The 21,949-nt window shown below is 53.8% G+C and overlaps 1 protein-coding gene across 2 annotated transcripts; it reads left to right on the top strand.

The window, feature by feature from the left end:
- Positions 1 to 16: 16 nt before the first annotated feature.
- On the top strand, positions 17 to 21,927 carry CELF6 (CUGBP Elav-like family member 6). 2 transcript variants are annotated; one of them, XM_040969216.1, is made up of 13 exons: positions 17 to 319; positions 2,806 to 2,888; positions 10,503 to 10,551; positions 18,546 to 18,674; positions 18,775 to 18,854; positions 18,942 to 19,085; positions 19,172 to 19,304; positions 19,469 to 19,618; positions 19,800 to 19,859; positions 20,052 to 20,132; positions 20,216 to 20,359; positions 20,844 to 20,993; positions 21,661 to 21,927. In XM_040969216.1, exons 1-12 carry the CDS (start codon positions 64 to 66, stop codon positions 20,969 to 20,971), a joined length of 1,437 nt encoding a protein of 478 aa, XP_040825150.1. In that variant the 5' UTR covers positions 17 to 63; the 3' UTR covers positions 20,972 to 20,993; positions 21,661 to 21,927. The 2 variants fall into 2 exon arrangements, with proteins under 2 accessions (XP_040825150.1, XP_040825152.1); XM_040969218.1 differs by lacking the exon at positions 20,052 to 20,132 and having other exon boundaries at positions 63 to 319.
- The last annotated feature ends 22 nt before the right edge of the window (positions 21,928 to 21,949 follow it).

Below are 21,949 nucleotides of genomic sequence, written 5' to 3'. Positions count from 1 at the left end.
GCCTCACACGGGTCCAGGGCGGGGCGCGGGGCGCGGGGCGCGGGCGGCGGGCGGGACGGGGACATGGCCGCGGCGCCAGGGGGCTCTGCGCCGCCCGCCGGCCCCGGCCCGCGCTTGGGCTTCAGCACCGCGGACAGCGGCTCGGGCTCGCGGAGCCCGGCTCCCGCCGTGCCCATGAAGGACCACGACGCCATCAAGCTGTTCGTGGGGCAGATCCCCCGCGGCCTGGACGAGCAGGACCTGAAGCCGCTGTTCGAGGAGTTCGGCCGCATCTACGAGCTCACGGTGCTCAAGGACCGACTCACTGGCCTCCACAAAGGTGCGTCCCTCGCCTTTCCCCGCCTTCCCCGCCGCACGTGCCGGCCGCCCACCCCCTCCGGGACCCAGGCCCGCCCGAACCGCCCCACTTTTCCCTCTCTCAGGAGTCTCGGCGCCCCCGGCATCTCCCCACTCGGCTGTCTCCTCAGCGGGCCCCGACCTCCGACTGCTGTCCCCGTGCCCCCTTCCACCCACCTCCTTCTTCCTGACCCCCTCCGCGCCTCCCGTGCCACCCCCTCCCCAGGCCCGTGGCAGGCTTGCAGGGAGAGGAGCCCCCCGGGGTGGGGCGGGCGCGGGCCACACCCCTTTCCTGCTGTGGACCAAGCCGGCAGGGGCTTGTTTACAGGAGCGCTGGGCTGGAGTAAGCTGGGGTCACGTGTGCAGTGTGGGCAGGGAAGGGTGAGGACCCTGATCTGACCCCCTGCCGCGCTGTGCTTTGGGGAGGGGGCTTTCTTTGGCGTGGACCATGCTCACGCATCCTCCATGATCTTCCCCAAGGTGTATTCTTGGGGACTGGCACAAGGAACCTCACTGACCCCCACTCCCTTTGCAAGGGGCTGGGACCTTCCGGGGTGGGGCTGTTGTTAGAGTGGACTTCAAAGGCAGGAGGGAGGCTCCTTCAGGCTCTCTGTTCAGCCTCTCATCTTCCCAGTCTGTAATAGCTTACTTTCTCCCTGTGTGCACACGCAGTCAGGATTACACAGCTAAGTCTAGGTGGAGAAGTGTTGGAAACCGTCTGGCTCGAACACTTTAACTGTTCTCTCATAGTCCACCCCTGCCCTCATCCTGTTTTCACATTCACCTCTCCCTCAAGCTGTCTGTCTGTCCTGGCAGGTCCGCAAAGGGCTCCTTTAGGGAGTGGAGGAGGAGGGGGCCGGTGGCCCCCCGGGGTAGGCTGGGGGAGACAGGCCCCCGCCCGGTTCTGACGTCAGACGAGATGACTTGGTAAGCCGGGACGTGAGCAGTCAGGTGTTTGCTGGTTGGTGTCCAGATGAGCCAGCCGTTCACCAAGGCCGGGTTGCCTTGCCAGCCAGCCACAGAGGGTCTCCCATTCCATGCCCCCTCCCTGGTGGCAGTGACGTCTGAAGCTCGGATGATGTGTTTTCCTTGTGACGGCTGGCACAGGAGGAGGCAGCCGTCTTGCTCTGAAAACCCCCCTGACTAGGGGTGAGTAGTCGTCCGGCACTGTCCACGGCTCACTATCCAGTGTCCCTTTCCCCATGGATGTGAGGAGAATTTGGCCCCCAAAGCTCAACAGAGAGCAGACTCTTTCCCCCCAACCCTCATCTTCAGAGGACAGACGCAATGAAGACGCCAGAAGCGCCTGCCACAGCCTTTCCGGTCTGCAGTGGGCTCATTGAGGCTGTGCCCGCTGGACGCCCACAGCTACTCTCTCCACCTCGGGGCCTTCTCCACCCTGCCTGCTCTGACGGAGCAACTGGCCTGCTCCAAACACTCCAGTGGTTCTCTTAATTCCATAGGAAAAGGTTTGAATCCAGCCAGGACCATCGTGGCAACTAATGCGCAGAGTCCTGCATCCTTCCAGTTGCTCCGACTGCCCACCAAGCTGCAGCCGTGCCAGCCCCCTGCCTTGACACAGTTTTCCCATATGCAGTCCCCTTGCCTAACACGGTTACCATCTTTCTTGTCAGGCTGATCTTGTTCTAGAGGCTGTGGCTTCTTCTTGGTCATTCCCCAATCCTTTCCACTCACGTCAATCCCTGGGATCCAGCCCTCCCAGGGTCACAAACACCTATCCTGTCGAGTATTCAAGCATTTTCTGTGTGAGTGAGCACCCAGAAAGGCAGAGGGCCCTGCCTTGGAGCTAAACAGAGTTGGGCCCGAGCCCTTTGGCTCACCACAGACCCTGTCCCTGCTGTATATCTGCTGGCCTGTTCTGGGGGGACTCAACAGCCCAGTAATGCTTTGAGGTCCTATAGTAAAACCCTGAGAGAGCTGATGGGACTGGGGGGCCCTAGAGGTGCCACCCACAGGAAGCTCTTAAACCAGTGTCCTCCAGCAAGCCTGTCATCAGGCTACTCCCCAGTTTGAGATTCAGGGCAGGGAAGTGGAAGGAGGGAGCTATGACATCCTGGCCATGGTTCCCCAACCCTCTTCTCTGAAACTGAGTTGAGGAAGAATCGAGACTGATCCTGGGAGACTGTGAGAAAGGCTGAGGGGTGGGGGTGGTCTGTGTCAACAAACAAAGCAAAGCCCTTCAAACAGATTGAACCGCAGCAGAACCAATGGCTGGTGTGGGAAGGTAGATGTGGGATTGTAGGAGTGTTTGCCTGGGCCTGGCCAGGAGGCCCCAGGAGCCAGGGACAGGTCTCCAGGCACATGTAGACCTTCCCACAGAGCGCACGGGCAGCAGAGAAGGTTCCTTGGAGGCAGTGGCCCATAATTTATCAACTTGAAGTCTTGCCTAGAAGAGTGTTTGCAGGGTTTCCAGAAACCCTGACTCTGAACAAGCTTCTTCCTCCTCAGGTTGTGCCTTCCTCACATACTGCGCCCGGGACTCTGCTCTCAAAGCCCAGAGTGCATTGCACGAACAGAAGACCCTGCCAGGGGTAAGTGTACAAGGCCGGGGCCCTGAATGCATGCCACGGCAGCAAGGGTCTGGGTGGACCCAGATCGAGAATCAGAGCCGTCCCTGTAGGACAGAAGCCACTGACACCAAGAGCAGCTGCAAGCTCGTTGTTACCCTCTGGCTCAAGGTGCCAAACCATCCTGGAGGAGAGATGGCAGTGCTGTGGGCTAAGCATGCTTTTGCTCACCTTGGCTGGGGCCCTGCTGCTCGGCTATCCTGCCTTCCCCAGCCCAAGGGTCCTGGGTGGCACACTTCCTTCTGGTCACTTCCTGTGGCAGTTTTCCTTGATGAAGGGAGGGGAGGTGGTAGGGTGTGACTCACCAAAATGGTCTGCCCTCAGACTCCAGGAACCTGGCTGAAGCTCAGGAGACTCGATTGTGTGGGCTGTTGGGCTTGGAGGTGCTAACAGGCTGGTTGTAGTTTTGGCTGACAGGTGACCTCTGTTTCCTGACAATGAGGTGAAAAGCGGCAGTTGCTAGAGCCAGCACGAGCTGATCAAGAGAGTTGAGCTACACAACCTCCTTTTCTTGTCCAAGGAGGAATGTATTGTAGAACAAGGGTGCTATCCAAATGCCCTTCGGTGGGGGAGACAGACCAAGTATAGAACTGTGTGCAGCTGTAAGCCTCAGAGGTGAGGAGATCGTTAGCTTGCAGGAAAGAATCCAGGATGGACTGGAGGCAGAATATGTTGTGGGTTGTGATTTACGTGGATTTGGGGTATCTGGCTGGAGAAGATGGTTTTAGTGAGAATTCACCAGGAGGCATCAGAAGGTGATTGTTCACAGATCTTGGTGTTGGACTCTCAGACTTGGATTTGAACCCCAGCTCCACCCTCTGCCAGCTCTGTGTCTTGTCTCTAATGGATGGGTTAAGCTAGCATCCAGTTCCCTAAGCTGCAGGGAAGGAGAGATTTGGTGCAGATTAAGACCTCAGTAAGTATCACTGCTGGCTGAGCTGCCACCTCTGTATCCCGGAGAGGGGCTTGGTTTCCCTTGGGTGTCCGTGGAAGGCAGGTTTGGGAGGAGACATCCATTCCACTTGGTAAAAGGCACTCAACTAACACCTCTGAACCGGAGCTGGCCAGCAATGGAGCAGACAGCTGGAAGTTGCTCGAGTGGATCCAATCCTAGATTCAGTCCTAGAAACTAAAGAAGCTTGGGCTTTCCTCCTTCCCCTGACCGGAGGCCCAGTGCCAAGTGCCATGAATGCATGGCCGTGGAGTCCCACAGCTGAGAGTGAGCATTCAGGCCCTTCCAGTTCCCAGCTCTGTGGCCTGAGGATCATGCCAAGTGCATAGCACACATTTCTGGCAGAACGCACATGCTCAGTGGTGGTGCCAGTGACGGTGGAAAGCACAGGGGGGGTGGGGATTGCTGGGTCAGTGTCCCAGGGAACCAGAACACAAGAGGCAGAGGAGCAGCATGGGAGAGGCATGACAGATGAGATGGGGCAGGACTGGAGGTTCCATGGAGAGGGTCCACAGAAGGGACTTGGAATGCAAGGCTGAGAGAGGGGCGTGTCTTATCCTGGGGAAACACTAAACACTACCAAGAAAAACCTCTTCCCTCCGCAAGCCACAGGACCACCCAGATGCGGGTTTCTTGGGGGCTCGCTGACATGAGGGTACCTGGGACGAGGCCTGAGCAGACCTGGAGAACTTGGAGAAATTCCTCCAGGAGGATAAGGTCACAACTAAGCAATGCTTATCCCTGTGGCCCCAGCACCACCCAGATGCTGAGCCATCCCGGACTGTAAAGCAGGTATCCACTTCTCAGACAAGAAAACTGAGCCCCACAACTCTGGGCCCTGTTGGCTTGACCGCGGAGCCCTCCATGCACATACTGCTCCATTGCCCAAACCAACCTGGGGGCGTCCAAGGAACTCCAATTCCAAAGAGGCCCTCACTCCCTCCCACTCTTCCTCTGCGGGCCCCAGTGAGGCCTGGTTTCCTTGGGGTGGCATGACCATGACTATCTTTGTCTTGTCTCCAACTTAACCAAGTGAAGAATTAATATTTAATTCTTCTCCTAAATGAAAAATCGATGGCCATGTTGGCCAGCTCCAGCAGTGTGTGTGCCCATGGTCTTCCCTCCCCTCCTGCATGGCAGCTGACCTCAAAGCCCTTCCTCAGCCCTGAGCATGGGCAAGACCCCACACCCACACCCAACCCAGAATGCCCTGAACACTGGGCGCAGCTGCCCCCTGCTGGAGAAGCAGAGACAAGATTTCAACCCCTTGAGGCTGCCAGTGGGAGGCTGCCATAATTGTCACTGCCTGACCAAGAAAGGCAGACTTAGCCCCCAAAGCACAATCAAGAACCCAGGGGACATTTCCTGGGGTCCTCATGTTGTCCCCCTATCATCCTTCAACATTTGGGTCCCTGTCAGGGATTTCTCCTAGCCTCAGCTTCTGTCCTCCCAACACACACACACACAAATATATCAGGCTCCCATGAACCTGTATCCCACTCCCTCCAGTCTCTGTCCCGTGAACCTACAGCATCTTCTTTCATCTTCACTGCAGGTTCTAGAATCTACCTGGAGAGGGTGAGGCACAACCCCTTGAGCTTGTCTCCTTGCTCGCAACCCTAATTCCTTGAGAGACCCATCCAGTCAGACAGTTCTGAGGGACAGGCGGCATTTGCTCATATAGTTTACGGGCAGAGTGCAAACGGCCACTGACATCGAGTTGCTCTCTGGACTCAACCGAGGACACTGTGGTGGGGTGCAGGCACTGTGCATTTTGATCAGCGAGAGCCGGAACCTAGAAGTTGCTTACCACAACGCCACCTTGTTGGGGTTTACATGGGGGACTTGGAAGAGCACGGGGAGCAGGACACGGGAGGGCCTGAGACCACTGGTGATGTCCTGGGTGTGGGAGAGCCACAGGAAAGGCGTGTGCACACAAGACTGGGGCTCCTGGGGGGAATGGGTCATGTGTGTTAGGCAGCCCAGGAGTTCCTGCCATGTTGACGGTTTGTAGTAGGGGAGGCAGGGGCACAAGAAAGCAGAAGGATCCATCAAATGCCTTTAAGAGATTACCCTGTGTAGGGCCAGGGTCAGAAGAGTGACCCCTCAAGACTGTGCTGCTTGCGCACAGACCAATGACAGTACTGGCCGGAGCTATCCAGGACAGGGAGGATGAGAGTGGTATGCTTGGGATGTCAGTGCAGATCCCAGAAGCCACTGGACTTGGTATTGGATTGAATTATAACAACAGATACAGGATGATGGTGCTGCTTCCTCCTTCCTCCCTCTTTCCTCCTCCTTCTCTTCCTCCTTTGTTTATTTGAAAGGCAGTTACAGAAAAATAAAGATACATTGCCTATCCACTGGTTCATTCCCCCAATGGCCGCATGGCCCAAGCTGGACCAAATCGAAGCCAGGAATCTGGAGTTTCCATCAGTTCTCCCACAATGGATGGGAGGGGCCCAAGCACTTGGGTAACACTCCATTGTTTTCCTGAATGCATTACTAGGAAGCTGGATTGGAAGTGGAGCAGCCAGGGTTCAAATCAATGCTTCTATGGGATGCCAGTGTCACAGGCAGTGGGTTAACCCACTGTGTCACAGTGCCAGCTTCTGATAATGCTGTCGTCTTTCTACCCCTCATGCCTCCTCTCCCACAGTCTTTTTTTAAAGATTTATTTATTTTTATTGCAAAGTCAGATATACAGAGAGGAGGAGAGACATAGAGGAACATCTTCCGTCCAATGATTCACTCCCCAAGTGAGCGCAACGGCCGGTGCTGCTCTGATCCGAAGCCAGGAGCCAGGAGCCTCTTCCAGGTCTCCCACGCGGGTGCAGGGTCCCAAAGCTTTGGGCCATCCTCAACTGCTTTCCCAGGCCACAAGCAGGGAGCTGGACGGGAAGTTGAGCAGCTGGGACACAAACGAGTGCCCATATGGGATCCCAGCTCGTTCGAGGAGAGGACTTTAGGTGCTAGGCCATCGCACCAGGCCCCTTATGTTTTTTTTTTTTTTAAGGATTTATTTCTTTTTATTGGAAAGGCAGATTTACAGAGAAGAGAGACAGAGAAAAGGATCTTCTGTCCACTGGTTCACTCCCCAAGTGGCCACAGCATCTAGGGCTGAGCTAATCTGAAGCTAGGAGCCTCTTCCGGGTCTCCCATGCAGGTGCAGGGTCGCAAAGCTTTGGGCCACCCTCTACGGCTTTCCCAGGCCACAAGCAGGGAGCTGAATGGGAAGTGGAGCAGTTGAGACACAAATAGGTGCCCATATGGAATCCCGGTGCATGTAAGGCGAGAATTTTAGCCACTAGGCTACCACACTGGGCCAAACATTTCCTTCTTTGAGGATATTGTGGTGAGGTTTCCTCCCATGGTGGAGCAGTTGGTATCAGGACAGAGTAGTGACGAAGGCAGTGCTAGGCCTGATGATGAGTGTTTTAGATGAGCCAAACAGAAGTTGGCGTGGGGGGTCTGCTTGCCCTTCTGCCAGCTGGGTTAGATGATCCGGAACTGCTTCCAGACGTATCCCTTTTCCTCCACATCACCTGGAACAAGTGGTCTTTGCCTGTTCTCTGGAGCTGGACTCTACCTGAGAAATTCAAGAGAATCAGGTACTCATCCAGATAGCAAAGTCACGTGAAGTGCCCACATGCCTGGATCTCAGACCCCTTGCACACTCACACCCATCCCACAGCTGTAACAGAGATGGAGCAGGGCCATACCTCAGTGGCTTATGTGGGCAGCCACGCACAGGCGTTCTCCAATCCTGGAAGGCCTTCTTGGTGACCCAAGGGCCTAGGTGCTGGGGACTCTGCTCTGCAGTTCATTCCCACTGCCTTCTGTGCTAGACCACGCTGTGCTCACCACTTGGCCTGTGTTGGGCTCTTCAGTCTTTTCTCCATGGCTTATGGGATCTCTCATCCAACAGAACTGACTGGGTTCGTTTCCCCACTGCAAACAATACAAAGCTGATACTCTGTGTTATGGCTTGCACAGCCTGCAACCTTTTTAAAGTTTGCATCCTTCCATAAAACAAAACCACAACAAAACAACAATGCCATTCCCATCTGGTGCACCTGCTCAGAACGAGCCATTGTCAAATTTTCCCCACAACCCTGGAAGTTAGGATTATGAATGCTTCTTTTACTGATGTAGGTGCTGAGACTCCAAGACCTTACCAGGAATTCCCGGGGGTAGGGCCAGGATGACAGCTCCCTGCCCACAGCCCACAGCCCCACCTCAGACGCAGGCGCAACAGCACCCCCCCTTCATGAAGCTTCCTGAGTCAAGCCATCCACCTGTCCACCACCCTGAGGCTCTGACCCCTCCCTGCCTCTTTATCTGTGCTCTAATGCCACTGACCTCAGCTGCTACTTCTCCTTCTATAAAACGGCCCAAAAGAATAATCTTGTTATTAGAAGGACGTAGAGACGCTGTATGTCAAGTGACCGAATAAGCCCGTGATGCAAAGGGCTGTCATCATGGGCCCTCTGGGGACCTGGGGCCTGTCCAGCTTCCCAGGATTGTTACAGAGTCCAGGAGGCTCAGATTCTGTCTGGCCCAGGACACTGTGTGGACTGCCTGGTGCCTCTGTCCATCGGAGGAGGACATTGGTTAAGTGGGTGGAAGGTGGGAGGGGTCGTCCGCACCAGCAGCACAGGCTTCCAGGAGACCCAGCAGGAGGCCGCTGCCATGGAAACAGCTACTGTCAGATGTGCCTGTCCAGGCTCCAGAGAGACATTCTCAGGATCTATTTAAGAATTAATAAAATAATGATGGTCTCGCTCACCTCACTGCTCCCTGCCTGGCCCCCACCCAGCCTTGGCCCTCCTGGCCTCTCCTGTACCCACTGCCTTCCAACCCTGCCCTCTTTGCCACACCTTTCTGTTTCTTGTGATCTCTCTTCACTTCTGCCTCTCTGTGTTTCTCCACCACTCCCCAAGTCTCCACTGCCTGCAGCTTTGTTCCTTGGTCACAGGTGGCCATGTCCAGGAACAGGTTCTGTCCTCGTCCTCAACCCTGGCTGTCCCAGACCTGTCCAGCTCACTCTGATCATCAGTGATCTCGCATCTCCAGACTCCGATCGTGCTCTGGCCCCGACCCATAGCCGTCACACCACAGCTCCCACCCTCACCGGTGGCTGTCGGGCCTGGGTGGGAGGGGCGTTGTGCTGGCTCAGGCTTGGCTTGTTTTCCTCCCACTTCTGCTTCTCCTTTTTTTTTTTTTTTTTTGGTTAATATTTCCTCCCCACCCTCCTACCCCCAAATCTGATCCAGAGGAAACTGCTCAATTGTGACTGCCAGTGTGTTACCATGGTTACTGGGTAGCACTTGTGGCTATGGTAACACGAAGCTGCCTGTTGTCCCGGCAACGAGCACACTGTTCAGGGATGGAGTGGCCCCTGATTGGTGCAGTAGCTGTATGTTTACTGAGGGGCGGGGGTCACCTTGTCAGCTGCTCAGGTCAGGTAAGCACCAGTGTCCCTTCCTCTGTGGTCCAGCAGGCTGCCCTCCCAGCACTCCGCTGTCTGCCCCCAACAGTAGCTCTTCACTCCCCATGCACTCAGCTCCCGGCAGTTCACAGAGACTTTTGCTTTCCCCATAACCTCATGTGAGCCCCACCACACCCATGATTGGAAGGTGAGATGGGATTCATCCTGAATTTGCCCAGGGTGGAGGGTGTGGCACTTGGGGTCTGTGCCAGTCACCTAGGATTGTCCACAAGTCAAGATAGCCCTACTGTATGTGGCTGATAGGGTTTCCCCATCATACCCAGGCGGTTCTCACTAGCTTTGAGCGGGGAAACCCTGAACTAAAGGGTGAATCAGGGTGGGAATGAAGCAGAAAGAAGTAGAGCTGTTGCCCAGGGCTGGCTGGGGTGACCAGGAGGACCGGAGTCAGGTAGAAGATTGAGCCATGGTTCTACTGTGTTGTGTCGTGTGGATATGTTGACTAGGGTTTCCAGCCAAGATGTTCAGCAGGGAGCTGAGCACAAGAGTGTGAAGGCCAGGAGGGAGAGGACATGGCCGGAGACACAGCGCTGAGTCATCCCTGTGCCGACAGGGCTGGGGCTGTGCGTGTGGGTGCTGCCATCCAGGCCAAGTGGGCAGAGCATCCTCGCGTGGGAGAGCCTGGGCAGGGCCAGAAGCCTGGGTGTGGGCTGGGTTGCAGTCACGCACCTGGCAAGTGGCAGCAGGGGTGGTGATGGCCCTGAGCCTCATCCCCAGGTTTTTCATCCACACCCCACAGCTCTGTGTCTTCAGCTTCAGACAACAAACACTGGCTTGCCCTCAATACACTCATTTCGAGGCTGCCCTCCTGTCTAAACTCTTTTCCCTGAAATTTGGAGTCAACCCAGAGGCTAGAGGAAACAGGCCTCAAGGAATCCCTGCCCAGAGTACAGGCAAGGGGACCCCTTAGGTTGCCCCACCCCACTCCACCCTGCTTTGCCCGTGAGTGTCCTGTTGTCCATCTCTTTAGACGCCAGCAGCTTCTGAATGCCTGGGGCGAAGGAAGGAATATTAGAGAAAATTAGTGTAGGAGCTTAGATCCCAGGAGCTGGGGGGAGCAGGTGGGGTCAGAGCTAGGCTTTGGTGTTGACCAAAGTATTGATCTGATGTCTTCCAGATGAACCGTCCAATCCAAGTGAAGCCGGCTGCCAGCGAAGGCCGAGGAGGTAACATTCTTGTCCTACAAATCTATGGCTGTCCCCAACCTGGGACTGTGTGGATCCTCTGAAGTCCTCCTAGGTCAGAGGGAGGGGACACAGAGGGTCAAGAGCTGCCACAGGCACAGCTCATGCCAAGGAGAGGCCGAGGTCCTGTGGCCCAGACTCAAAGGAGGGGACAGGGGACAGGAACTGTGCTACCTCTCCCTGGACAGTGGTGGCTGCTGTGTTTCCAGGTGAAGCTTGTAGATTTGGTTAAAGGATCAGGCTGGGTTCTTTTCTTTGTGTGTGTGTGTGTATTTGTTTGTGTGTGTGTTTTCCTTTTGTTCTGGGTTGATCCATTCATTGCCTGGTTACTCATGGCACGAGATAAGGCAGACGCAGCAGGTGTGATAAGCCAGCTTGAGGAACAGAGCTCTGGGGACCATGAGAAGGCTTTGAAAGTGTTCAAGCCCTGGCAACATCCTTGTAGTGGGAGAACAGGGAGAGAACCTGACCATCCTGATAGCCAGCTGGGTTCCGGCTGGCTCCATGCTGGAAAGGCAATGCTGGCTGCTAACTCACTCTCTCAGGTCAGTCACCTCCTTGGCTCATTCATGATCACCCCAGGGATTTTGTTAAGCAAAAGCAGGTATTCAAGGTCAGAGAGAAAATGATACCTGGTTGGTGTGCACATACCTGGTCCTGCCTGATTCTACCTGTCAGAGGTCCTGTCCAGTGCCCAAGTGGTTCCGTCATACTGCTGATTCTTCCTAGAAACACTCTTGGCATCCTGCTGGACGCTGGTTCTTGCTCTGCAGTCAACACACCATCATCCATCCCCTCCTTGTCTGGGAAAGAAATTTCCAGGTTCCCCCTCCTCTACATACCCACATCCTCCTTTACGATCTCATTCTGTGCAGGCAAGGTTTTGAGATGTTCCAGGCCACGTGCAAAACCCCGGGTCCACATGTGCCAAGAACTTCTGCTTCTTGGGAAGCTCTGCTGGACACCAGGGCCATTGCTAACTTTCTTCCAGGCCTTGCGCACAAACACGGGACCCTCCCACACATAGCTATTATCTCTTCAGCCATTCAGCCAACATTTTTGGAAAACTTGCTGCACAAATATGAACTTGACATACCTGGACAAATAAACAGGGGCAGGGAGGGAGTTGCAATTCAGTATGGTCAGCACTTTTCAAGGGAAAGCCCAGGGACACTGAGCAGACACCAGCAAAGTACACCCAACTTAGTCTGGAAACTGCAGATGAGCTCCCAGAGGGAATAATATTCAAGGTGTGATCTCAAGGGTGAACAGGAAGTAGTCAGATCAAGAATGGGAGAAAGAAGGAGCAGGTTTCTCAGGCAGAGGGGACAGTGTGTGCCACAGCTCCAGAGCTCAGCACAACAGCATACAGCTGGAGGTCTTAGCGCACAAACTCATCTCGCAGGCGCCAGCATTGTGGTATAGCAGATTAAGTCACCCCCTGCAATGCCATCATCTCATATGTGTGCTGGTTCGAGTCCCAGATACTCTACTTTCAATCCAGCTCCCTGCTAATGTGCCTGGGAAAGCAGAAGATGGCTGAAATACTTGGTCTCTGCACTCGCATGGGAGATCTGATGAAGCTTCTTGGTACATGGCTTCGGCCTGGCTGTTGCAGCCACTGTAGGGAGTAAAGCCGAAGGTGTAAGATCTCTCCCTCTCTCTTTGTCTGTGTCACTCCACCTTTCAAATAAGTGAACAAATCTTTCAAAAAAATTAAATAAAAAAATGAAAAAGCAAACTCCACAGTGCTAGCATGCTCCTGTGATGTAGAGTCCAGCATACTAGTCAGTCTTTAGGTAGCTACACGAAGGATGCCTGGGTGTCCATCAGGCTTCTCCCTGGCTTCCTGGCTTCAGTATGAGTTTTCCAGCTTTGCCGGAGTCCAGCTCCAGCTGAGTTCGGAACTCACGAAGCGTGCGTGGATGAGGCGCAAAGAGGAAAGAAAGAGACGGACCACTAGGAATTCTTGATCATAATGGACAATGCAGGAAAGCTGTCTGCTTTATTTATACAGAATCAGTCAAACTCTGGCTCAGACTTTTTACATCATGGTCAAGTGGGTGTTTCTAAAGATAACTCTGCCATTTGTTTCACCTAAGGCTAGGATGTTATCCACCTGGCGCCTGGCACCTGGCTAGGAAAAAGTTCTCAATAGATGGTACATATCAATCAGTAACACATTCCTACCACAATTACTCTATAGCTTGGCCTTGAGACAGTCAAGGAAGGAAGGACTTCACAGGAGGGACCTAAAAGATCAAAGAAAGAGGGAAAGAATAGATTCCACTACACCTGAAGACAGAACACCCTTGATTAGCATAGGATCAAAAGGGGAGTTAGCACCCTTGATTAGCATATTGCTACAGGATGCAGCCATAACAGCAATAACAGCTTTTTGGCTAAAAAAACCCGGTAGCAGCAATATCAGCTTCTAAGCTCCTATTGATATTTAACAGTAACTCCGCAGAGGCAGACAATGCCTAAATAGATTACGGAAATCTCAATGGGGTTGTCTGGTGTCCATGCAAAGGGAGGCGGAGCTGCATTCAGGTGTTGTAGAGACATCCACCCGGCCCTGCCACACAGCGGGAAATTCCTTGCGGCCTTGCCTGCAATAGAACAATACTCTTCACACCTTCCTGTCTTCCACACCCATCACACGGACCCCAGCACAGCTTTCCTCCTCTCTCCTGTACAAGTTGGCAGATTCTGTCTGGGTCATCCCACCTATACACCTGTTCAGGTTCAGAGCAGGAAAATTCACAAGAGCATGAAAAGCAACTCAACTCTGGACAAGCCTAACACCTGAATTCCTAGATTGTTGTATTTCTTAAAAAAGAAAAAAAAATTATTTATTCTTATTGGAAAGGCATACTTACAGAGAGAAGGAGAGACAAAGATCTTCCATCCACTGGTTCAATCCCAAAATGGCTTCAGTGGCCAAGCTGAGCAGATTCGAAGGCAGGAGTCAGGAGCTGCTTCTGGGTCATGCAGGTACAGGGTCCCAAAGTTTTGGGCCATCCTCCACTGCTTTCCCAGGTCACAAACAGGGAGCTGGAAGGGAAGTGGAGCAGCTGAAACACAGACCAGCACTCAGATAGGATTCTGGTGCATGTCAGATGAGGACCTATCCACTGACCCACCACATGAGGCCCTGAATTCTCAGGTTTAAAAGCCCAAGGGTGCAAAGGAATTTCTTGGTGGAATGATTGAGTGGAGCTTCTAAATGTGCTGCGAAGAATCCCTGCAGGTTTTGGTTAGGAGATTTTTTCTGTTCTCCCTGCTCTCTGTGTTTTGGAGAGAAGGGCCATATGGAGGGGAAGGAAGGCTTACAGAACAGTTCCTCCTGAAAGTGTATCAGTATTTTAATTCTTGTTGGTCTGTTAAATAATCTTATTACTAATCAGTGCTAACACGTATCTCTTCTAAGCTGAGTTCAACCCTCTGTTGATTTAAAAAAAATATATATATGTATTTATTTTTATTGGAAAGATAGACTTACAGAAAGAAAGCTCTTTCATCCACTGGTTCGCTTTCCACATGGCCACAGTGGCCAGAGCTGAGCCAGTCCAAAACCAGGAGCCTCTTCTGGGTCTCGCACATAGGTACAGGGTCCCAAGGCTTTTTGGGCCATCCACTGCTGCTTTTCCAGGTCATAAGTAGGGAGCTCGATGGGAAGTGGAGCAGCCAGGACATGAACTGGCACCCATATAGAATGCCAGTGCTTGCAGGTGGAAGATCAACTAATTGAGCCATCATGCTAGTCCCAGAACTCTGCTGTTTTCTCTGGCAGGAACTGTGGTCTGCTTTTTTACTGTAACACAATAATTACAATTCAAATAGTATAGAAGTTCAGACAGCCCTAAATGACCAAGACTGCCTTGATTTAGTATGAAAATTAAAACATTGATTTTATTAAATATCATTCAGTTAACTTTTTTGAGAGACTTATTAGTTTATGTATTTATATATTTGAAAAGCAGTGTAAGAGAAAGAAGAACCTTACATTTCCTGGTTCATTTTCTCAGCTGGCTGCAACAGCCAGAGTTGATCCAAGCTGAAGTTGATGCAGGAGAGAGCCAAGAACTCTATCCATGACTCCCATTTGGGTGTCAGGGACCCCTCTCCGGGCGCATTAGCAGGGAGCTGGGTAGGAAATGGAGCAGCCAGGACTCAAAGCTGGTGCTCCTGTGGCATGCTGATGTTATAGGTGGTGATTTAACCCTCTGTGCCACAACTCCAGCCCCCGGTTGTTTAAAGCAGACCAGCCCTCTCAAGGCCTGACCAGCTCTTTCAGAGACTGCTGTGTTTTGCCACCTGCCACTGAGTTCCTGTCCATCACGCGCACACAAGCTTCTTAATACAAAGGGCAACTTCCTATTCTGGCTCTTGAAGTTGGAGGCCAGCATATCAGAGTAGGATAGCCTTCCTGCTTTTCATCAGTAAACTCATGGCTTGTGGGTGGAGTAGCCAGGACACCCACCCTGTCTGTCACAGCACTGAGCGTGAGGTCGGTGTCTCCTGGTCTGCCCTAAGACACTGCAATAGGACAGCCTCACCCCTCTCGTGCCCTGCCTCCAGACCAGAAGCCAGGACTCTCTTCTTCCTTGCAGCCACACAACCCCAGCTGTGCCTGCCTGGACTCCCAGAACAGCGCTTTCACATTTTCCCGCCAGTTGCAGGCTGTTTACAACTCCACAGGCCACACCCACATTCTGCATCTGTGGCAATGACACAGTTCCTAGGAGACAAAATGCATCTCATTTTCCAAGATGAGGCTGTCTCCTGCCACACTCAAGGCACTTACTTCTACATTAAGCTTACTTAAGGCCAGAGCCTTTCCCTAAGCACTTGACTGTGCTTGGTTGTGAACATTAAATGTTTATCTGGTGTGAAAAAAAAACCCTTCATGTACTTCAAAATGTTGACTTGTGGGACTGGCATCAAGGTATTTTAAGCTTCTGACTTTGGCTGCCAGCTCATGTGAATGCTAATTCAAGTCCCAGCAACTCCACTTCTGACCAGAGAAGGGGAGACAAAAAGAGATCTTCCTGTTGGTTCACTCACCAAATTGCCACAATGGCCAAGACTGGGTCAGGGTGAAGCCTGGAGCTTCTCCCAGGTCTGTGACGAGGGTACAGGGATCCAAGTACTTGGTCACCTTCCACTGCTTCCTAGGCATATTAGCAAGGAGCTGGACCAGAAGTGAAGCATCAGGGTTCAGAATAGTATCTCAGCTGGCAAATCCTCCCCTTCACGCACCAGCATCCTTCATGGGCACCGGTTCATGGCCTGCCTGTTACACTTCCTTTCCAGCTCCCTGCTTGTGGCCTGAGAAAGCAGCTGAGGGACGGCCCAAAGCCTTGGGTCCCTGTACCTACATGGGAGACCCAGAAGAGGCTCCCGGCTTTGGATTGGCTCAGCTCTAGCCGTTGCGACCACTTGGGGATTGAAACAGCAGATGGAAAATCTGTCTCACCTTCTCTCTATAAATATGCCTTTCCAATAAAAATCAATAAATCTTTAAAAATAAGGTGGAGCATCCAAGACTCAAGCTGACATCCCTGTAAGGTGCTGCAATCCTAGATGGCAGCTTGACTTGCTATGCTGTAATCTTTATACTGTGTCCCCTACTGTTACTGTTTGTGGGGACCATGCTGTTTTCTGTAGTAGCTGAACCATTTTACATTCCCCCCAGCAGTCACTCCTGTGAAGAAGCTAGGGCAACACCTCCTCATGTGATTGGTGTTCCTCTGAAAGGATCTTCTCATTGTCTTAGTGCTTATTTGCATATGTTCCTTGCAGAACCATCTGTTCCAATTGTTTGCCCAATTGTTAGTTTTGATTGTTGAATTGTAGGAGAATTTTACACATTCTGGATAATATTCCTTATCAGTTATGCTATTTGCAAATGTTTTCTGTCATCCTATTGATATCTTTCTATTATTTTTTAAAGATTTATTTTATTTTTATTAGAAAGTCAGACATACAGAGAGGAGGAGAAACAGAGAGGAAGATCTTCCATTCAATGATTTACTCCCCAAGCGACCACAATGGCTGTAGCTGCGCTGATCTGAAGCCAGGAGTCAGGAGCTTCCTCCAGGTCTCCCACATGGGTGCAGGGTCCCAAGGCTTTAAGCCATCCTTGACTGCTTTCCCAGGCCACAACAGGGAGCTGGATGGGAAGCAGGGCTGTTGGAATTAGAATCGGCACCTATATGGGATCCCGGCACATACAAGGCGAGGACTTTAGCCACTAGGCTACCATGCTGAGCCCATGATATCTTTCTATTATTAATAGAGTCCTTTGACGTACTGAAGCCTTTCAGTTCATTGTAGTTTGATTTTATCTATTCTTACTTTTGCTACCTGTACTTTCTGATTGTATCCAGGAAATCATTGCCAAATTCAATGTTTATTCTCTTAGATCTCTGTGAGCTTTTACATTTAGGATTTAGCCACTTTCAGCTAATTTCAGGGTAAAGTGCATGTAGCTTCATTCATTTGCATGTGGATATTCAGTTTTTCCAACCCCATTTAGTGGAAAGACTGTCCTTTCCCCATCAGAGGTGTTTGGCACATTTGTCAAAAAGTGTTTAACCCCCATTGGAAGGTGTCTGACTCCCACTTCTATCTCTGCTTCTGTACATCCATCTTTATTTTATGCCAGTTCCAAGTTGTGGCATTTACTGTATTTTTGTAACAAATTTGAAATCAAGGATTTCGTCTCTTTTTTCATGATCAAGTCCCAGCCCAAGTTCCAAGTACCTCAGCACAGACACAGCAGTCTCACAGCAGCCACAGGGGGCTGGACCCCTCTCTCTCCAGGGTCGGGCTCCCAAGGCTAGCCTTGCTGAGTTGCTTGCTGAGCCCTGACTCCCTTCCCCAGCACCCCTCCTTTCTGCAGGGACCACAGGCCTAGCTCGCAGCTCCCTTGCCTGGGGTTAGTGGTCCATGCAAGACTATGGGCAGAATTTGTCCTCCTTCCGCCAGCAAGAATCCTTGGGAGGGATCAGGGTAAGGGAGTGGGGCAGGTCAACAAGGAGGCAGTGAGGACCTGGGAAGGTGAATGTGGGGATGAGCTGGTGTAAGTGAGAGTTTAGGAGCCAGAGGCAAGGCCAGTGTCCCTGTGGCAATGCTCATCTTATCGCAGGCTCTGGAACCCATACTTCCTGACCCCAGTATACCTTTGGGAAAGGCATGCAAGTTGGATTTGGTGCTGGGGATGAGGCAGGAGGATGAGCAAACTATCTCCAATGCTTGAAAAAGGACATTTATTTTCATCTACTTGAAAGAGTGACTGTGTGTGTGTGTGTGTGTGTGTGTGTGTGTGTGTGTAAGAGAGAGAGACACACAGTCTAAGAATGAGTTGGTGGGGCTCCCACCCACTGTTTTACTGTCCAAATGGCCATAGCTGCAGGCACTAGGCCAGGCTGAAGCCAGGAGCCGGGAACTCCACCCAGGTCTCCCACATGGGTGGCAGAGTCTCAGGTCCTGGGGCCATCACCCCCTGCCTTCCAGGATGCACATTAACAGGTTGGGAGGCAGAGCAGCCAGCACTCAGAACGGCTCTCCAGTATGAGAAGTGGGCATCCCACCCAGCAGTTAAACACAGTGCATTCTGAGCTGTGTCCCCCCTCCTCCCCGACACTGGCCCTGTGCTTGTTTACCAGATCCTGGGTTTGGACTGGGAGGGTGCTTCTGGGCCAAGCAGCCAGGGTAAAGATATCTGAGTCCAGCCAGGCTTTCTCTGAGCACCAACTCCCTTCGCACCTCTGAGATTATGGGAAACAGCTCTGCCACACCCCAAGAACAGCAAGGTCCGGGGTATAAGCAGATGATGCCCACAAATAGCCACCCTGCTACTCTCGACCAGAGCAGTGGTGGCCCTTTGGGTCTTTTTAAATTTTCCTCTAGTTCATCTGGGAAGAAGGCTTGTGGGTGGGAGGCATCATTCCTGGCTTTGTCCCCAGAGGACCGAAAGCTGTTTGTGGGGATGCTGGGCAAGCAGCAGGGCGAGGAGGACGTCAGGCGCCTGTTCCAGCCCTTCGGCCACATTGAGGAGTGCACTGTCCTGCGGAGCCCTGACGGCACCAGTAAAGGTGACTTGTACCCCATTGAGACTTCCTAGTCACTCTGGGCCACTGGAACCTTTGGCCACTGTCCTGAGCCACCAACCTGAACCCTTTCATTCCTCCCCAGGCTGTGCCTTTGTCAAGTTCGGGAGTCAAGGGGAAGCACAGGCAGCCATCCAAGGCCTGCACGGCAGCCGGACCATGGCGGTGAGGGCGGCGCCAGGGGTGTACCACATGGTGCCTGGGTGGGACCCATGGGGTCAGTGCTCACCCGTTACCCCTGCACCGGCCCAGGGCGCCTCATCCAGCCTTGTGGTGAAGCTGGCAGACACGGACCGCGAGCGCGCACTGCGACGCATGCAGCAGATGGCCGGGCAGCTGGGCGCCCTCCACACTGCACCCCTGCCGCTTGGGGCCTGCGGCGCCTACACCACAGCGGTGGGTGCTGCCCACCGGTGGGGGGCGGGAGGCTGGTCGGGGCCCGCTTCTGGGCCCTGCACGCCCATCCTTTTTCTCTCCCAAAGATCCTGCAGCATCAGGCAGCCCTGCTGGCAGCAGCCCAGGGACCAGGCCTGGGCCCAGTGGCTGCAGTGGCGGCCCAGATGCAGCACGTGGCAGCCTTCAGCCTGGTGGCCGCGCCACTCTTGCCTGCGGCAGGTAGGGGGCAAGGGTGAGGCTAGTGAGACTGACCAGGCACTGGGCCCGCAGAGGAGTGGAAGGGGCGGATTGGGTGGAATGGAACCGGGTAGGGAGGACTGGGTGGGACAGGACCGGGGCAGGCCAGAGTGGTGGCCTGATCCTCTGGCACCTCCTGCCGCCAGCCGCCAGCTCCCCACCAGGTGGTGGCCCTGGCACGCTGGCTGGTCTTCCAGCACCCATCGGGGTCAATGGATTCGGCCCCCTGAGCCCCCCGACGAACGGGCAGCCAGGCTCCGACACGCTCTACAATAACGGGCTCTCCCCTTACCCAGGTGGGCGCCTCTCGCCCTGGCTCCACCCATATCCAACTGCTATGGGGTGGGGAGCTGGAACACTACTTCCCCAGGGAAGGGTTCACACCTCTAATGCCTTTCCCCCACTGTCCCACGGCCCTGCGCTCCAAGGGCCGCCTCACCCATGCCCGCCTTACCAGGCCTCTCGCTCTCTCTCCAGCCCCAAGCCCAGGCACGGACCCAGTGCAGCAGGCCTACGCAGGGATGCACCACTACGCAGGTTCCACTGAGGGGCCACAGGGGTGACTGGGGGGCAGTGCTGGGGAATTCGGAGGGGGAGGAGCTGATTCTTCTTTGTGGAGAAGCCTTTCTTTCCCACCCCAGGGGCAAGGGTTAAGGCTGACAGGGCTGGACCACTATGACGTGGCCAGCCCAGCTGCTGGGGCCCAGCTAGGGTGGATTCTGTCTCCAGCAGCCTATCCGGCATCATATGCTGCGGCGGTGAGCACGGCCTTCCAGCAGCCTGCAGCCCTGCCCCAGCAGCAAAGAGAAGGTGAGGGGCTGGGGCCAAAGACCAGGGCCCGCTGGGGCTGGACTCAGGGTCCACCCTGAACCAGCCTGCGACTGTCCCTGCAGGCCCCGAAGGCTGTAACCTCTTCATCTATCACCTGCCTCAGGAGTTTGGTGATGCAGAGCTCATCCAGACCTTCCTGCCCTTCGGAGCCGTGGTCTCTGCCAAAGTCTTTGTGGACCGAGCCACCAACCAGAGCAAGTGTTTCGGTGAGCCCGCCCTGCACCAGGGCTCTCTGCGTAGACCCTCAGGCTGCCCCCTCAAGGCACTGGTGTCCCCAACAGCACTGGCAATGGAGCTGCTCCTAGAACAAGAGCAAGCATTACTGTAGGCTCATCTGGAAAGGTCACATGCATATAAGACATTGGCTAGGGCAGAGCATTGGACCAGAGACCCTTCCAGCTGCTCGTGCAGTGCCAGGGACCAAATGGGAGCCACCATCCCCTACCCTACTGCCCCATCCTTCCAGAATCATATCTGTGGGATACTTGGGCCATTTACCCAATGTGTGTATGTGAGTGTGTGTGTGTGTGTGTGTGTGTGTGTGTGTGTGTGTATGTGTGTGTCAGAGTGGGTCTGAGTGAATGTGCATTTGTGTGTGATTGTATCTGTGGCTTGGGAGAAGACAGGCTTGTCAGAGAGACAGGCCTGCCAGGCAGGGTTCCCAGCTCACTTCTCTGTTGGCCTCCCCAGGCTTTGTGAGTTTCGACAACCCAGCCAGTGCCCAGACCGCCATCCAAGCCATGAATGGCTTCCAGATTGGCATGAAGAGGCTCAAGGTGCAGCTGAAGAGGCCCAAGGATGCCAGCCGGCCTTATTGACCTCACTGACCAGCACAGAGAGGTGAGGCCCCAAGTGGTGGTCTTCTTGGCTTCCTTGGCCGTATAGGCTCTGCTGAGAAGGAAGGGGTGGCGGGGAGCCAGGAGTGGAAGGAATCCCTGGAAGACAACTTGGAATTTCCCCTTCAGCCTCAGGCCTGAGAATACCCAGGCAGCCTGGCCTGGCCTCTGTGGGATGGAAGGGCCTGGCACAGCCCAGCACAGCCAGTCCTGCACTATACACCATCTGGGGACCACGGGAGGGAGAGCCCCTGTGTGCTGGAGCTGGGGGACTGGAAAATGGGAGTCTACCAGTGAGGGCCAGAGAGGCTGATGGTGGCAGAGAACTGGAACTCTAGGCCTGAGACAATGGCCACATCTGCAGACTGGGAGAGAAGCAAGCAGTCTCTAGAACTTTGCTGGGACATGTGGCTGGTGCTCAGAGAGATGACAATTTACAGGCTTTGAGAAGGTCCAGGGAGTGGCTGCAGCTCCTGGGGAGCTGCCCAGGAGCCCTGTGGAAGAGCACTGGGCTGGAACCCTCTGACCTTGCAGGTCAGGGTGACAGGGCCTGGAGAGAGGTTTATATACCCCCAGAATATGCCCAAGGGGCAAGCAGCCCCTGCTTTGGTCTTACCTCCAAGATGATATTTGCTTTTTTCCCCTCCCTCCATCTTCATTGATTAATACAGAAACGAAGAATGAGAGAAAAAGAAGGAAAAACAAGAAATGCTGGAGCCGCCCTTCCCAGAGAAGCAGCTATGAGTGGAAGTGGGTCGACTGAGGAGGCTGGGACCCAGGGCCATCCTGAGGGCTCGGGCCCCGGTTGCATCAGTGGGTTGCTCTACACAAGGTGTTGGCACCCAGGCTGGCAGGGCACTGGGGCCAGTGGAGGCAATGGGGGTGCCAAGGGCTTCTCTGCAAAGGAAGCCCACACTTTACTTCTCTCAAAACCATATCATTCCTTAGAGTTTAGGGACC

This window comes from Ochotona curzoniae, unplaced genomic scaffold (assembly GCF_017591425.1).
Source record: "Ochotona curzoniae isolate NIBS_2020 unplaced genomic scaffold, NIBS_Ocur_1.0 scaffold_4701, whole genome shotgun sequence".
Lineage (NCBI taxonomy): Eukaryota > Metazoa > Chordata > Mammalia > Lagomorpha > Ochotonidae > Ochotona > Ochotona curzoniae.
The sequence above is the reverse complement of the archived record's forward strand: the minus strand, read 5'-3'. Positions and strand labels throughout refer to the sequence as shown.

What these genes read in the sequence shown, in the direction of transcription:
- CELF6 (XM_040969216.1), top strand. Translation starts at nt 64, where the DNA reads ATGGCCGCGGCGCCAGGGGGCTCTGCGCCGCCCGCCGGCCCCGGCCCG. An exon ending in ACTCACTGGCCTCCACAAAG is followed by an intron (nt 320 to 2,805) that starts GTGCGTCCCTCG and finishes CTTCCTCCTCAG; the next exon opens with GTTGTGCCTTCCTCACATAC. An exon ending in GCCCCAGCAGCAAAGAGAAG is followed by an intron (nt 20,133 to 20,215) that starts GTGAGGGGCTGG and finishes CTGTCCCTGCAG; the next exon opens with GCCCCGAAGGCTGTAACCTC.